Source organism: Mustela erminea, chromosome 9 (assembly GCF_009829155.1).
Source record: "Mustela erminea isolate mMusErm1 chromosome 9, mMusErm1.Pri, whole genome shotgun sequence".
Taxonomy (NCBI): Eukaryota; Metazoa; Chordata; class Mammalia; order Carnivora; family Mustelidae; genus Mustela; species Mustela erminea.
The window spans coordinates 104,602,605-104,617,663 of NC_045622.1; the positions used below are offsets into that span (position 1 = coordinate 104,602,605).

General features: G+C 62.5%; 1 protein-coding gene across 1 annotated transcript; it reads right to left on the minus strand.

Annotated features, from left to right (window-relative positions):
- Positions 1–943: 943 nt before the first annotated feature.
- On the minus strand, positions 944–14,550 carry FADS3 (fatty acid desaturase 3). Its single transcript, XM_032356959.1, has 12 exons — positions 14,142–14,550; positions 6,435–6,545; positions 5,707–5,904; positions 5,256–5,357; positions 4,991–5,113; positions 4,664–4,724; positions 4,072–4,148; positions 3,592–3,689; positions 3,092–3,188; positions 2,904–2,983; positions 2,572–2,697; positions 944–1,275 (listed from the first exon to the last, which is right to left on the minus strand). Exons 1-12 carry the CDS (start codon positions 14,346–14,348, stop codon positions 1,224–1,226), a joined length of 1,332 nt encoding a protein of 443 aa, XP_032212850.1. The 5' UTR covers positions 14,349–14,550; the 3' UTR covers positions 944–1,223.
- Positions 14,551–15,059: the final 509 nt, after the last annotated feature.

Sequence of the window (15,059 nt, forward strand, 5' to 3'; positions counted from 1 at the left end):
GAGCATCCCCTTTTACCTTCCATCACCTTAGGTCATACTACCGCTCAGAGAGGTTGAATAACTTCCCACAAAGTCATATAGCCATGACTCCCAGCAAAGGCAGGATCCCTCCACCCCACCAGGGTTTTCCTGACCAGAGAAGTGGGGGCAGGAGTCGCATGGCGGGGGGCAGGTGTCCCTGGGAAAGGACTGGATAAGACCTCCAGGACGTGTGCCCCTTGACCTCCTCAAGAGAACCCAGCCCAGGACAATGGCAGCTCTGACAAATGGAGGGACGATCCTGCGGCAGATGGGGGTGGGGTCAGGGGAATCCAGCTCCCCCTCCAGAAAGGCCCTCAGAGAAATCCTAGCTTCGCATTTCATTTTCTTTAAGCTGCTGATGCCAAGCAGGCACCTGGTCCCAGGCAGGCATGCGAGAAAGCCTGTGTTCCCCCTTGGGGGCCACTGAGCACAGTCAGGCTGCACCCCATCAGCCGGATGCCAACTGCGGGACCAGTGGGTGGTCCTAGGAGACCCCTCAACAAGGAGGCTGCGGGAGGAGGCCAGGGCACGTCTGGGCCATGCTGGCTCCCCCTTTCTGTGCTCAAGGGGCGCCTTGGACATGGCCTTCCGCCCTGAGCCCTGCTCTGCTGGACAGGCCCCAGTCCCACTGTGCAGACCCACTGTGCAGAGGAGTCAAGCGAGGGGAGCCCAAGGTGACTGCCGGAGGTTGCTGGTGAGTGGGCCAAGAACACGAAGGGAGGGCCCAGGCCCACAGAGAGAGCTGAGCCTGGGGCAGCTGCCAGCTCCCCAACCCCTGGCAGAGGGGACCTCTAAAAGCCATCATTCACTGGCACCCCCCCGATTGCCATCTCCCAGCACCCCGATGGCCCAAGGGCCCGACGCCTCTTAGGAAGTCTGGGGCAAACTCCAGCCCCAAGAGCCTTATAGAGTCAATACTCCATCATGTATCTGGGTTTGTTTTTATATAAAAATAACAGTTTTCCCTAAATTTTTGCTCTAGGAAAACATGCCATGCTGTGTGGCTTTATGTACCATCCCCCTAGCCCTGGTCCTGTTTGGCCAAGAGCCATGGCCTTAGGGCTGCCAAGCACACAGGTGAGGGGGCTGAGGTGAGGACAGCAGATCCAGAAGGGTGGGCAGGGCCCCCAGGCCAGGTGGGGAGGGATGCGGACAAGTCTGCCTGGGCCAGCTTGGTGGCAGCCGGGCCCGGGGTGCTGTCCTCACTGGTGGAGGTAGGCTTCCAGCCAGACGTCGCCAGACTTCTTCAGTGACCTAGGAGACAGAGATGGGGCGGGGGGGTGCTGTTGACTGCAAGATACTACCCCCAGCCCCCAGGACAGTGAGGGTGAGTGAATGGACTTGTCCCCATTCCTCTGGGACAGGCCGCTGGGGTGGGGGTGGGGCAGCCAGGTAACTGGGAGAGGAAGCTCCACTTCCATTCACTGGAGTAGAATCTAGACGTTGCCTGGGAGCAGACAGGGCACCAAGGCCAAGTCCAGACCGCAGTCAGCATGGGCCCGTCCCTCATTCCCTCCCACTCTCTCTTTTGTCACCTTCTGCTGGGCCCTGCGATCCCGGGACCCATTTTTAAGTCAAGGAGCCTGCCACCTGCCCACCCTCCCTACCCAGAGCCTGACAGCAGACAGAGCAGCCAGAAGCAGCCACAACTCGCAGGGAAACTCTGTGCCCAGGGCAGGCGCTCAGAGCCAGGGGCCGGGAAGGGTCGTGCAGGAGAAGCCGCAGGAGGTCCAACCCCAGCATGGAAGGAAGGGCCTCGGAATCCAGGGAACAGTGTGCGGCGGAGCACAGAGGGGGCAGAGCTCTGGCTGCGGAATCTGACCACGGTTCCCCATGGCCCAGGGTACCTGCGGGGCCAACTACCCCATCCCTCGCGTGGACAGCTACAGGAACCTCTGCTCTGCTTCTTTCTGCTTCGAATCGAGCCCCGGTCAGGGCATCTCTCCAGAACCCCAGTCCTGCCTGTCCCTCCTCCACTCCCGTCGGCACACTCTTGCCTCACGGCCTTGGCACGGCTGTTCCCTTGCCCCAGATAGTCTCCCCCGTCACACTTGTCCCCATGGCCAGCCCTCCCCCCTCTTCCCCGTCCCTGCTCACGTGGCCGCTTCTCAATACCACCCTCCCTGTCACCCTATCAGAAACCCGCGAGTCCTACCTGGCACTCGCGTCCCCTCACCCATCCCCATTCTTAGGTTTTATGGTTTTCTTTTGCCAAAACGTATCTTCTCTTCCCACGTCCTCTGTACTTGACTTATTTTAACTGCTTCCTGTGGCCCCTACTAGGACGTCACCTCCAGAAAGGTTGGGATCTCAGTCTGTTCTGCTCAGAGACAGGGATGCAGGACAGGGCCTGGGCCCACGACAGGTGCCCCCTAAACCCGGTGGTGTGAGAGAGCCCCGGGAAGGGAGGGAGGGCACAGGCTGAGGACAGAGAGGCTGATCGGAAAAGCCTCAAGTGCCAGCTCTTGAAGAGGGACCCGTGTGGGCTCTGAGAGCCAGGTGTCCGGGAAGGCACCCGAGGGGAGCTGCCGTGCATGGGGGGGTCCTTACCCAACGATGTCCACCAGGGCGGTCAGGAAGGGCTTCACCTCGTAGTTGAGGCCGTGCTTGGCACACAGTGCCTTGACCAGCGGGGCCACCCTGCGGTAGTTGTGCCTCGGCATCGTGGGGAAGAGGCTGGTGGGGAGAGCGTGGGTTGGCACCTGAAGTGGGGGGTGCCAGAGGGAGCCCCCTTCCCCACCCATCCCCTCCCAGGCCCCCAGGGAGTCCAGGGCTTGTGTCTTGGTCTCCCCAGGGAAAGACTGGACACAGGGGCCCCTGGCCAGCCCCCCCAGGCTCAGGACTCACTCCCACCCCCGTGGGGCCTCCAGGGCCACACTCACTGGTGCTCGATCTGGAAGTTGAGGTGGCCGCTGAACCAGTCAATGAAGAGCGAGGGCTCCACGTTGCAGGTGGCCGCCAGCTGCCAGAAACAGGTGGGGCACCGCTGAGAGGTGGGCACAGGGCCCTGCCCTGGGAGCCCCACCAGGGGCTAGCGGGGCCCCGGCCAGGTCACACCCCTGCAGCCCACCTGAGAGCTGGCCCAGTCCCGGTGCTTCTCGTGGCCAATCTCCTTGGGGATGTGGTTCATCTGCGTGATCCACACGAACCAGTGGCTCTCCAGGACCCTGAGAGGAGAGGCTCAGGCACTGCCCGTGTCTAGCTCACCGCTTAGATCAGGCCTGGGCCTCAGGATCGTCATCTGTGCCCTGGGACTGCTGTGACCCCTCCCCCACTGGTGTCTGAGGAAGCTGAGCGAAGCAGGAGCCATGGCTCGGCGGAGCCCGGAGCAGCCCAGCGCACAAGGATGGCCGTCCATGGGGCCGCTTGTAAGCCGGGCCACGGCCTCCAGACCCGCCGCCCCTGGGACCCCGCCCCTCGTGCACCTCAGCCACCCCAGGCAGGAAGCCCTGCTGTCCCCATACTGCAGATGGGGACGTGGAGGCTCTGAGCATGGAGGGCTGTGGCCAAGGTCCCCTGCCGCCTGCGTGTGGTCTCTCCAACTCCCGGCCCTTCCGAGTCTGGCCATACCTGACAGCAACGAAGAGGAGCAGGGCCCCAGGGAGGCCGTAGAAGGGGGCGTAGCACAGGAAGAAGCGGGAGTAGAAGCTGGCGGCCCACAGCAGGTCCTGCAGAAGAGGGGAGAGGAGCACAGAGGCCCTGAGGCAGTCGGGAGTGGGAGCTGGGGTCACCCACCCCTTCTTGCTGGCTGTGCCTCAGCAAGGTTTTCCTAGCAAGGTAGAGGGCCAGGGTCCTGGCCCTGCCAGCCTTGTGGGGCTAACTCTGGAGGAGGTGTCATGGAGGGACCCCTCCCTGGGAGACACAGAGCTGGCAGAGTCGGCCCAGGGGGTCCCCGCTTCCAGGTAGGGCACCCTGACCCGGATAGACCCCCAGCACGTCCTGTGCACACCTGCACGTGCACACCTTGTGCCCCCCCCTCCTCCCACCACCGCCGGCTTCCCTGGGAGACCCACGCCGAGTCCCCTCCGCGCCCCCACCACCCCCGCTTACCGTCCACTGCATGCACACCAGCATGTAGGCCAGATTTTCCACCTCAAAGTTCACCAGGGTGAGCAGCGGTGGGCCGACTGCAAGGGGGAACAGGGGGGTCAGGAGGAACAGGGCTGGGCTGCCAAGCAGGAGAGGCCGAGGGAGTGGGGGAGCGAGGCGCTGTTACCCCGGGAACGCCCGTGCTACCGGGTGCCGGTCCCCTCCAGGTACCCAACCCCATGTCACCCACGAGTCTTCTGCAGGCCGGGGCCAGGTTCCCAGCCTCAAACGGGCCTCCCCACCGACTGCCCCGTGCTCTAGGGCTCCGGAGACCCGTGCTGCGAGTGCAGGAAGGAACTCTGAACGCCCAGGCCGAGGCTGCAGCTGGCGAGGGGAGAGTCAGCCCTGGCTGCAGGTGGTGGTGGGGGGTGGTTGAGGGGATGGGGGGGTTGGGGGGAGAGGGAGAACTGGGGCAGGAGAGGCCAGCAAAGGCTGTAGGAGGGAGGCTTTAACAAGTGGGCCCCCGCCCTGGGAGGCAGCAGAAGCTGTCGAGAGGGTCGGCAGGCCCCGCCCCACTGTGCCCCCATCTCAGGGCCAATGCACGCCCACTCACTCAGGAAGAAGTACAGGTGCTGGCGATGGTAGGGCAGGTACCGGCGCTTCTTTTTGCCGTACTGCAGAGACAGCACAGGCTGGGGGCTGGCTGGGGCCAAGGCAGCCCTAGGTTCCAGCCATTGGGCCCATCCCCCCATCCCCGGAGGGCTGGCAAGTGGGGAAGGGGGGGCCCCTTGAGCAGTGTCTCAGCCTGGATTTGGAGGGGAGCTTGGTCAGGGGCCAGGCCTAGTCCACAACGAGGGACTCAGTGGCCACAGTCCCTCCCCCCAACCCCCACCACCAAGCCGCAGGGCCAGCGGGGTGAGTCCATGTTCTCCCCACGCACCTCAACGGACGACTCCCCCAGGAGGAAGACGGGCGCCACGGTCACATCTGGGTCTTTGTGGAAGATGTTGGGCTTGGCATGGTGCTGGAAGTGGCGGAAGTTCCACCAGTGGGCCGAGAAGCCCTGTAGGGGATGAGGGAGCGCTCAGGGCTGGGGCGAGGCCGGGTGCACCCCCCCCCCCCCGCCGCCTGCACACTAGGGCAGACCTGGGGAGACACCCCCAGCTCTGCCCGTGGCTCCCCGCCGCCTGCCTCCCCACCCTCACCTTCAGCTGCCCCATCACAAACTGCTGGGCCACGTGGTTCCACTGGGACTTCCTGAAGACCGACGTGTGGCCCAGGTCATGCTGCAGACACCAGCACTGAGCCTGGGGACCGAGGCGGGGTCAGGAGCCGGTGACCCAGGACCGGACACCCCAGGGTTCCCTCCCAGCTCCCAGGGCACCCCCACAGTTATTGCTGCATTTTAAGACCCAGTGGGCCATCTTCCTCTGTTTGACAGATGAGGACAGCTGAGCGTCAGGAGGCCTGGGGACTTGGAAGTCTCTCACCGAGCTTGTTTAACACGCAGCTTGACCTACAGATACACGCCTCTTGGGGACTCTGCGGCTCATTCATTCATGTATTCACTCAGCAAATACATCCAGAGTGCCCTCGGGTGCCAGGCCCTGTATCTACTAGATAGCTTGGGCGGCAGCAAGACAGCGCTGGAGTCACCTGGGAGGTGGCCAGGACAAGGGCGGCAAGGGTGCTGGGCACCCAGCCCGGGCCGAAGAGGTAGACGAGAAGCCAAGCGAGCACCTCCATGGCCAGGATGTGGCCCAGCAGGAGAGCGAAGAAGGCGGGCTTGGCCTCAAACAGCTCCATGTCCTCGGCCGCCTGGCGTAGGGCGCGGAAGTCCTCCACCAGCTGGGCCTGCCACGGTGGGAGGGCTGGTGGGCTACAGAAGCGAGGCCCCAGTGATCTCCGGGAGTCCCCCCACAGCGACCCATGCCACAGCCAGTCCCGGGGCCAGGCCCATGGGGTGCAGCCGAAGGAACGGAGGGGAGAGCTCCAGCCCAGGGTCTGAGCTGGGGAGGCAGCTGGTGGCAAAGGCTGGCCCCACAAAAGGTGTGGGGCACATGAGAAGCAGAGAAAGCCAGAGCAGGGAAGACCCTTAAAGCCCAGTGCATCCAAACCCTCAGTGTAGATGGGGATACTGGGCCCAGAGCAGGAAACACAGCAGATGCTGCAGCCCGGCCAGCCCCCCAACCCCGGGCTCCTGCAGGCGTCCTTCTGCCTCAACCGCCAGCTACCTGCCCAGGAAGGGATGGCTGACCCAGCCTTGGCCCCCGGGGGCCCCTGGGAGGAATGTGGACGGAGCTGCTACTGGCGATGCCCCCATCCCCTTAGCCCCACCCCCACCCCCCCGTTGGCAGCTTGGCCTCCACCAGGGCCCCGCTCACGTCCTGGGGTCCATCCTGGCTGGGCTCCTCTGGGGCCAGCTCTCCAATCAACAGGGGCTGCAGGAACTTGCGCACAAAATTGAGGTCCTGGTGGAAGGCGCGGAAGGCATCCTGAAGGAGAGCCAACAGTCAGGGGGACAGCCAGCCTGCTGCAGCGGTCCCCAGAGGCAGCATGGGTGGGAGGGCCTGGGATGGAAGGGCAGGGCTCTGCGGATGGAGAGGCAGCTGGTGGATCTGCGGTCACATAAACAGGGCCACATGGGTCAGCCTTGCCCACTGGCCTGGCCGAGTCCTCCCCAGGACCTGGGTGTCCCGCTGGAAGCCAGGCTGCAGCTGCTTTCCCCAGCACAGGGGGTGGGAGGGATGGGGGGGCAGTGGGGAGGGGCTCGCCAAAAATCAGGCAAGGGCCACATAGACTGAGTTCTTAGGTTTGCAAGGAAGAGACTCAAATGGTTAAGCTCATTTGATTTTAAAAGCAGGAGGAGAAAATATCATTTTTTTTAAAAAAAGCAAATTAAATAAACATCACATACTCCCATGGCTCTCTGAAACCGCTGGGGATGGGAATGGGGCGGGGCACAATATAACAGGGGTTAAAGGCCAGAACAGCAAAGCGCTAGGGACTGGGACCAGTGGGGAAGCCGGCCCAGGGGCTTCTGAAACGTGAGCAAACCGGCCTGTACAACTGGGCTCCCTTAGTCTTGCCAATCGAGTCCTGGTGCAACGGGCTTGTCCTCGCTCTCAGCTCTTCACTGGATTTTCACCCTTGAACTTGCAGAGGCTATCTCTGAAGGAACTAGCCCTCGCCACCCGCTTGCCCTGACCAGCAAGAACAAGCAGGGATGGGGGTGAGGGGCTGTCCCCGCGGGGCCTGGGACAGGGGCCTGCTGGCTGCCGAAGGAAACAGCTCTCAAGAACACTGAGAACGGGGCCTCCCATTGTTCTCCTGCTAACAAGCCTTCCAGCTTCTGGGGGACGTTCAAACGGAAGGCTGGGCCCCTCTATTTGCTACTGGACATCCCGCACGGTCCTGCGGGGAGGAAACACTTCAGGCCCCTCCAGCTCCCACTTAGAAGCCACACCTGCAGGATTCACCCCAGGGTCCCTTTTCCTGTCGAATGCTTGCTTGCTGGCCCGGGGCAACCTAGAGACCTCTGGGGGGTAGGGGTGGGGCCCAGGAGGGTCCAGCTTCTGGAATAACCTAGATCCTGGGGAATATGACTTGGGGCCCTTCCCTGAGCTCCTAAGCAGGGAGAGAGCTGTATCGTGTAGACCTCCCCGCTCTCCGAGATGATCTTGACTTTGGAGGGAGGAGGTGGAGAGGAGACTGGCCCCACCGGAAGCTGCCTGGCCCCGGGGCCTCCTGGGGAGCTGCGAGGGTAGACAGCTCTGGGGCTCAGCTGACCCCACCCACTGTGACCTTGAGCAAGTCTACCCTCCTGCGGGGACCAGGCAAAAGAGGGCAAGACTCCAGCGCCTTTCAGGCATGAAGCGCCCTCACCCGGCCGAGCCACCACGGCCAGCACCTTCTCATCTCCGCCCCCATGAAACGCGGACTCCCCCCGCCCCCCAGACCCCGGCAGCCACCACTCTGCGGTCTATGAATTCGACTACTCGCGGGACCTCTGATAAGAGGGATCAAGCATATTTATCTGTCCTCTCGTGGCTGACCTGCCACTCAGCATCAGGCCCTCAAGCTTCATCCCTGTTGGAGCAGGTGGCGAATTCCCTTCCTTTCCGACGCTGATGAGCACCGACTCTGAGCCCCTCTTGCTTCCTCTGAAACTCCCCCGGCTGCACGTGGCTGCAGCCCCAGGATTTCTTCATTCCTCTTTCAGCCCCTTCTTCTCCCCCATTCTGTGTTCTGGGGTCACCCTGGTGCCCACCAGACCCCCAGGAGCTCCCTCCTGACGCTGTCCCTGGGTCCCGATTCACCCAGGCCAGGCTTGGGGATGCACTGGGGGCAAGGGCCACCAGAGGGACTTCCAGCCTGATCTATCCCCTGGCATGACAGGGGCTGGTTAGGCCCCGAAGGGTCGGTGAGAAAATCCCGCAGCCCACAGACAAGGGTCCGGCTGATGGGGGACAGAAGGGGCAGGGTGGTGGCTGGTCCGTGGGAAGCAGGTCGGCACCACTGAGCCTGTCTTTTTTTTTTTTTTTTTAAGATTTTATTTATTTATTTGAGATGGGGTGAGGAGAAAGAATCTGAAGCCGACGCCACACAGTGTGGAGCGTGATGCAGGGCTCGATCCCACAAATACCAGATCACAACCTGAGCTGAAACCAAGAGTCGGACACCCAACAGACTGAGCAGCCCAGGTGCCCCGAACTGTTCTTGTGCTCAGTCCCAACAAGGTGGGTCGCTGGCCTTGGGCCAAAGCCTGATGCACCAGCAGACAGCTTTTGCTGGAACCCATGAGGGGGGGCCATGTGAGCAGACCCTCCCTGGGCCACTGCTTAAGGACCCAGGGGCTGGGCAGAAGACTCAGAGAGGTCAAGCCACTTACAAAGGTCACACAGCTCCATCTGATGGAGATTGGATTCTGATTGGATCAGAATGCAAAACTGTGCTTGGGGCCACTCAACAGTAGCCCCAGGGTGGCCACTCCTGGGTGGGGGTGGGGGGAGGCAGTGGATCTTGTTGGGGGGAGGGTGGGCAGTGAGGTGGAAAGTGGCTCTCACCACGAAGCTGGCCACCATCCCACAGAGCCAAGGACCTGGCTGCTTGGAGGCTGGACTGTGAGGCACAGGAGGGGGGGTCCTGGTGCTTCTTGGGCTGTATTGCCTGAGTTTCAGGGCACTGTGGGGGACCCCACCCTCCTCCACCCCTGTGCCCTGGGAAACATCCTACGATCCTCCCCCACTGGCAGAGCAGGCGCTGGATAGCAGGTGTGAGTAAGTGGACAAGAGTCCACAAGGCAGGGATAAGAACCATTTTACTGGAACAGAGGCTTGGAGTGGTAGGGACCCCCGCCCAGGCCAGAGTCCATCACGGCCCAGTGGGGATTCCAACGCAAGTAGATCTGTGATATCCATGCTCTCCGAGCTCCTGCCCTGCCCCCACAGCTCCTTGTAAGCCCCCAGTAGTAGTCGGCCAACGGATGGGAGTGGGGGGTTCCGTGCCAGGCTGCTGGGGACCAGACATCATGAACTGAGCTATGAAGCCACAAACAAGATCGGACACCGCCCCCCCCCCCCCATTTTGCATTTCCTCAACAGTACAGCAGAAACCACCAGTGCCCATCTCATGGGGCTGCCAGGAGGTCGGATCTGGGCAGGTAGAAGTGCACTGAGAAGGGCCTGGCATCCAGCTCCGGCCGAGTCCTGCACTGGCCCGATGTGCCCTTCTCCTGAGCCCACTGGAATTTAGTGCCTCCCAGGATGGGCCTGTGGGAGTGAGGCAGGGGAGTGGTGTGCACCCCAACATTCAAATCCTAGCCAGCCTGAAGCTGGACACATAGTGGGGACAGGCAAGCATTTCTGGTCACTCCCCAAAGATTTGGGAATGTTCCAGATCAGGAAGGGAATGGAGCGGGGCTGCTGGGGGCTCAAGTGGTCTGAGTCTGTCCATGCAGCCTCCTTAAGCCTCTGTGGAATTGTGACAATGGTGGGTAGGGGGTGAGCCTGACGGCGTACCCGAGGAATCCTTCCGTCCCTCCTCTCCCTGTGGGAAGATAAAGGAGGCCCTCAGGCCCAGCCTGCGTGCTCCTTCCCATGCCTCCCCACCTGCCTCATCGGGGTCAGTGGGGCAGTAGTACCAGGGTCCCCGTTTTATAGACGAGGACACACAGAGACAGAGGCCAAAGGGCACACAGCTCTGAACATGGCCCGTGCAACCCCCACCCATGCAGGCCAGCCTGACACAAGGACCAACCCTCCCAGAGAGCCACTCCTGGTGCCCCCAGTGACTGGCCGGCACCCAGGTTAGGGCTCCGCCCAGCACCCCAAAGGGGCCAGGCCCTCTGACACGTGGTCCTTTCTCAGCCACCACCCCCCCGCCCAGCTCCCTCTGGGAGCTCTGGCTCTCCCCAGCTGCTTCATGGGAAAGCACGATGCTTGCGTGCCCTCAGGAAGAAACGCGCGGAGGGCCACCAGGCGGGTGGGGCCACGAGCGTCCCTCCATAGGCACTGTGTTCCTGCCCAGCACGCCCCCAGGGCAGGAGCCAGGCACTGCAACTAGCGTGGTTAGGAGCCTGAGTGGGTGGGGACCCTGCAGAAACCAAGGCAGTGCCCAGGGAGATCACCCTTCATGCGGAGTCCCCGCAGGCGGCCAGCGTGCTGGGTGGGAGCAGTGTGGGCTCTGGAGCCAGGTCCTCTGCGTTCCTGCCCGGCCCCCTCTAAACCCACCCCCCAGAGCCTCCCCTCTGCCCACCTCCCCCCAGCTCCAACCCAGACACAAGCCCCACTCTCCAAGCCCAAGGACTCAGGCCCTGCTCTTTGAGGGTTGCAAAAAGGTCCCTGCACGTCACCCACATCCAGCCTCTCTCCTCATCTGTGAAATGGGTCAACACGCCTACGTGCCTTGGATGGGTTGTTGTCCGAACACCCCTAAAGCTAACTCCTATACCACCCACCCACCCCATTCTGGTGCTCCTGGGCCCCCAGCAGCTCCTGCCTTCTGCCCTGGCCTTGCCTGCCCTTCTGAGCCCGGGTGACTGGCCACCTCTTCTGAGTGACCTCAGCTGGGAGAAGGTAGGTCCCCACTATCTCTTCCCTTAGCCGGCTGCCCTTCTCCTGGAGGGCTCTGCCTTCCCCTCCCCATTAGGGATCCTTCTAAATGTACCTCATATTGCCCTGGCTTCCCCACTCTGGCCTCCAAGATCCCCTTAGAATAAAGCAAAGTTCTGCTTTCAGGGACACAGACGCCCAGGGGGAGCCCGCTCCCACCACCTCTGGACCTCACTGCCTGCCCTCTCTCCTCTGCTCCACTGCAGCCCCCCTGGCTTCCTTGCTGATTGCCTTGAGCACCTTCCCACTTCTGAGCCTCTGCTCTAGCTCGACCCTCTGCCAAGGAACTTTATCCTTGCGATGTTTCATTCGTGGCTGTATTTTTAGAGGTTGGAGCACAGTTTGGTGGCTGCGATATGCTCACTGAGGATCTGCGGGTGGGTTTAATGAGTCAGTAAGTGAAGAATGAATGAATGGAAAAAAACCAGTTAAGTCACAGGGAGCATGTGGTTCAGAGGATGGGCTACGGATTCACATCTCAGACCCTGCCACTGAATATCACGTAACTTTCTCTTTTTGAACCTCAGCTTTCCCATCTGTAAAGTGGGAAAAATCACCAAGAGTACCTGCCTCACATGGGAATCCTGAGGGTTAAAAGAGTATCTATAAAGCAAATGCTGAACTTGGAGCCCAGCACACAGTAGGTACTTGGTGCCCAGCCCTGGTATGCTTCTGACCAGCAGCAGCCGGGTCTTGCCCCTCCGTGGACTGGCTCCACTAGTCTCAAGCTGCCTCTGACTCTTAGGCAAACCTGGCTCGGGGCCCAGATCACTCTCCCCAGGGTACCCAGCTTTGTATCCCAGGATGGCCACAGGCTGACTTCATGGCACAGGAACTCTGGGAATTTCCTGGCAGGAAGGCTTCTGCTGCCTGGACATGAGAACAGCTGATGGGGCGGCTGGGGCTACGGAGAGGTGGCCGGGGGAGCCCAGCCCTAGCAGGACAGCTATGCCACCCCTACTTGTGCTCCAAGGCCTGGAATGGGGTGCCCAGGGCCTGGACTTGACCACACACAGCACTGGGCTGCTCACATCTGTTATCTGTGCTGTAGGCCCCGCAGAGACCAAGGTTGGGGTCCCCCCCAGGCACCTCAGAACCTCTTTGGTCCAAACAGCCCAGGTTATTTCTGGCAACTCCGGCCTGGTGTTTGGAGGCCTGAGAAAGCTAAGATGGCCTCAATGCAACTCCTTCCTGTCGCAGGCGTGGACAGAGCCAGACAAGGCCGAGTGGCCCAGGGGCGGCTATGCCACGGCTAGTCCCCTGCCCTGTGTGGTCTGCAGGGCACACTCGCACTTACTGGCCACACGTACTGACCAGGAGCGACTACGTGGCAGCCCTAGGGCCACAAAGTTGAGAAGGCACAGTCCTGCCCGCAGCCGGCTCACTGGCTGGCCCAGCTCTCCCCACTTTACAGATGAAGAAACTGAGGCTCAGAGGAGTAACACCTGGTTCAAAGGTCAATCTGAGTCTACGATGGGAGATTGCTTTTTGGAAATGGGAAATGGAACTTACTGGCGACTGAACCAACGCGAAAACTGTCAGATGGAGGTCTCGGGTGGAGGGGTAACTATCTAAAGATTCCCATGAGGGAGGCCCCCAGCACGGGCCTGGGCACCAAGCAGGAACAAGTAATTGAGAAATGCTCTGTGTCACCCTTCCTCTCAGCTGCCTCCATCCTGACCCTCAGCTCCAAGGTTGGGGTGGCCTTGAGGGGGGGCCAGCACCCTGGCATTTCATCCCCACCCTCTCCCCTGGCAGAAACACACACGCGTACGATCACGCACACAAACACGTACAGTGCTCACATGCATACAGGCCCGTGCGTGGTCACGCGCTTGTCGGCCCCCAGTCAGTTTCAATGCCATGGCCACCACCTGGCCCACGGACAAGGCTTTCTGTCACGTTCTCAACTTCCAGGAGGCTTCTGACTCTAAACCCTCAGATTCTTGGGGTGGATGTAGCGAAGAGAGACCTTCTCCCTTATAGAGTCCATGGGGATTGTCCAAACCAGCAGCCCTGGTAAACAGGGACACTGACCTCCTGGGACAGAACAGTTTCTTCTGCCGCTTAAGAGTTCTGCCAGTTAGGGATTCATCTCCTGATATCTGGAAGATTCCTGGTACCCTGAGTGGCCAGCCAAGAATTTTAGATGGTCAAGACAGAGCATAACATGGCCTCGACTCCTCGTCTTAGGATGGGGCCTGCTGGATTCCAGAAAGGGGCTGGTGAGAAAGGGGGCTCCCCACAACAGGCTGTTCTAACACTGGACTCTGGCCAGGCAGTCCGAGTGGACCGGGCCACATCCCTCCTTGGCAAGACATGTCTAGACATGGGCTGGGAAGGGGAAGTCAGGGTCCCCCAGGACCAGCCTATTCCTGGGATGACCGTGCTTCCCGAGGAGGCCCACCCAGCCTGGCTGGCAAAGTTCTCCCACGTGCAGCTGCCAGCCCAGGAGAGGTGAGTCACTGCCCCTCAGAGCAGTTTACAGCGGTTCTCAGGAAAGCCACAGACCTCTGGGCCCTGCCCAGGCTTTGCTGCCCAGCCCCCAGCCTCTGATGGCACATCCTTGCAGTCCGGGAGGGGGGGGGGGACCCCACCCTACTCCTGGCACTCAGCAAAAGGAACCTGGCCTGGGGGACCCAGATCCCAGAGGAGAAGCTCAGGGCCCAGGGAGGGCTCCTTGACCATGACACACCCACCTCTGAGAGCCCCTCACTCCTGCACATACCCGCTGCACCCAGCCCAGCCCTGCCCTGTTCCATGGCCCCGTGTGCAGGTCCTCCATGCGGGGGACGTGGCCTCCTTACTCCACATCGGGCCCTGGCTTGTCCATCCCAATTCTGGGTCCCAGAACGGGAGATCAAAGGTCAGCGAAGAGCAGAAAGGATGCCAGACCCCGCAAGTGGAGAGGGTCCCAGTGCCCACGACCAGGCCCCAGCGAGCGGCAGGCTCCACCCGGCCAGCGGTGGGCTTCCTTACCGTGGCGTCCTCAGCACCGTGGTGGCCAATGAGGCGGCTGCCCCCGGGGTGCCGCTGTGCCCAGCGGCTGATGTCGTAGACGCGACGCTCGATGACCAGCCACTTGTCGCCCGGCAGGTTGTGCTGGCGGATCTGCTCCCAGCGGAAGGTGGGCAGCGGCGCCCCCGGAGGCGCGGGCCCCTCGCCGGGCTCCCCGACGCCGCCCATGGCTGCGTGCGAATGCCCTCGGGCCCCCGGTACCTTGGCGACGTCTGCCGGAGACCCCGAGGGGAGCGCGTCGCGGCCCCGGGGGCGTCCTCCGCCGCCACCGGCTCCTCCGCGGCCCCGCCCTGCCGCTGCGGCCGCCGTACGAGCGTGCGCCTGCCCGGCTCCCGGCGCAGGGAACTTTTCCCTCCCTTATAACCGCGCTGACAGCGCCCGCCTCGCCTCCTCCCCTCGCCCGGCCCTGCCGGCCCACCCCGAACCCGCTCCAATCCCCGCGCGGCGCCTCGGCCTCCATTGGCTGCGCCGCGCTTCGGGCGGGCGAGGGCGGTGTCCAGGCGGGCCCACCCCGGCCGCGGGGGCCGTGGCCACCACGCCCGGCGCTGCCCCGGGGCGCCGTCCGCGGCGGGCTCCCGGCTCTCGGCGGGCGGGGCGGGGTGCACTGGAGAGGGACCGGGACTTTATACACCCTTGACCTGTGCGGCTGTGCCCTCGGGGCCCAGGTCTGTGCCGGCGGGGCTTGGAGCCACAGTCTGCGCACACGGGGCTTCCAGCCACGCGTCCCGGAACGTTCAGTCCCGAGCGCTCGGAGGTGGGAACGCCGCCTCGGGGTGACTGTAAACAGCTCTCAAACGATCGGCCCCCCAGCTCTGCGCAGCGAGGCCGCCGTCGGGACTGAGCGACCGGCCGCTCCAACCTGCCCGGCGCGGGGCCGTC

Bases quoted from the DNA above. Each gene is read 5' to 3' on its own strand.
- FADS3 (XM_032356959.1), bottom strand. From the start codon at position 14,348: ATGGGCGGCGTCGGGGAGCCCGGCGAGGGGCCCGCGCCTCCGGGGGCG. The intron at 3,690-4,071 runs GTAAGCGGGGGT...CCTCTTCTGCAG, and splicing joins TGGTGTGCATGCAGTGGACG to GACCTGCTGTGGGCCGCCAG. The intron at 2,698-2,903 runs GTGAGTGTGGCC...TCTCCCCACCAG, and splicing joins AACTTCCAGATCGAGCACCA to CCTCTTCCCCACGATGCCGA.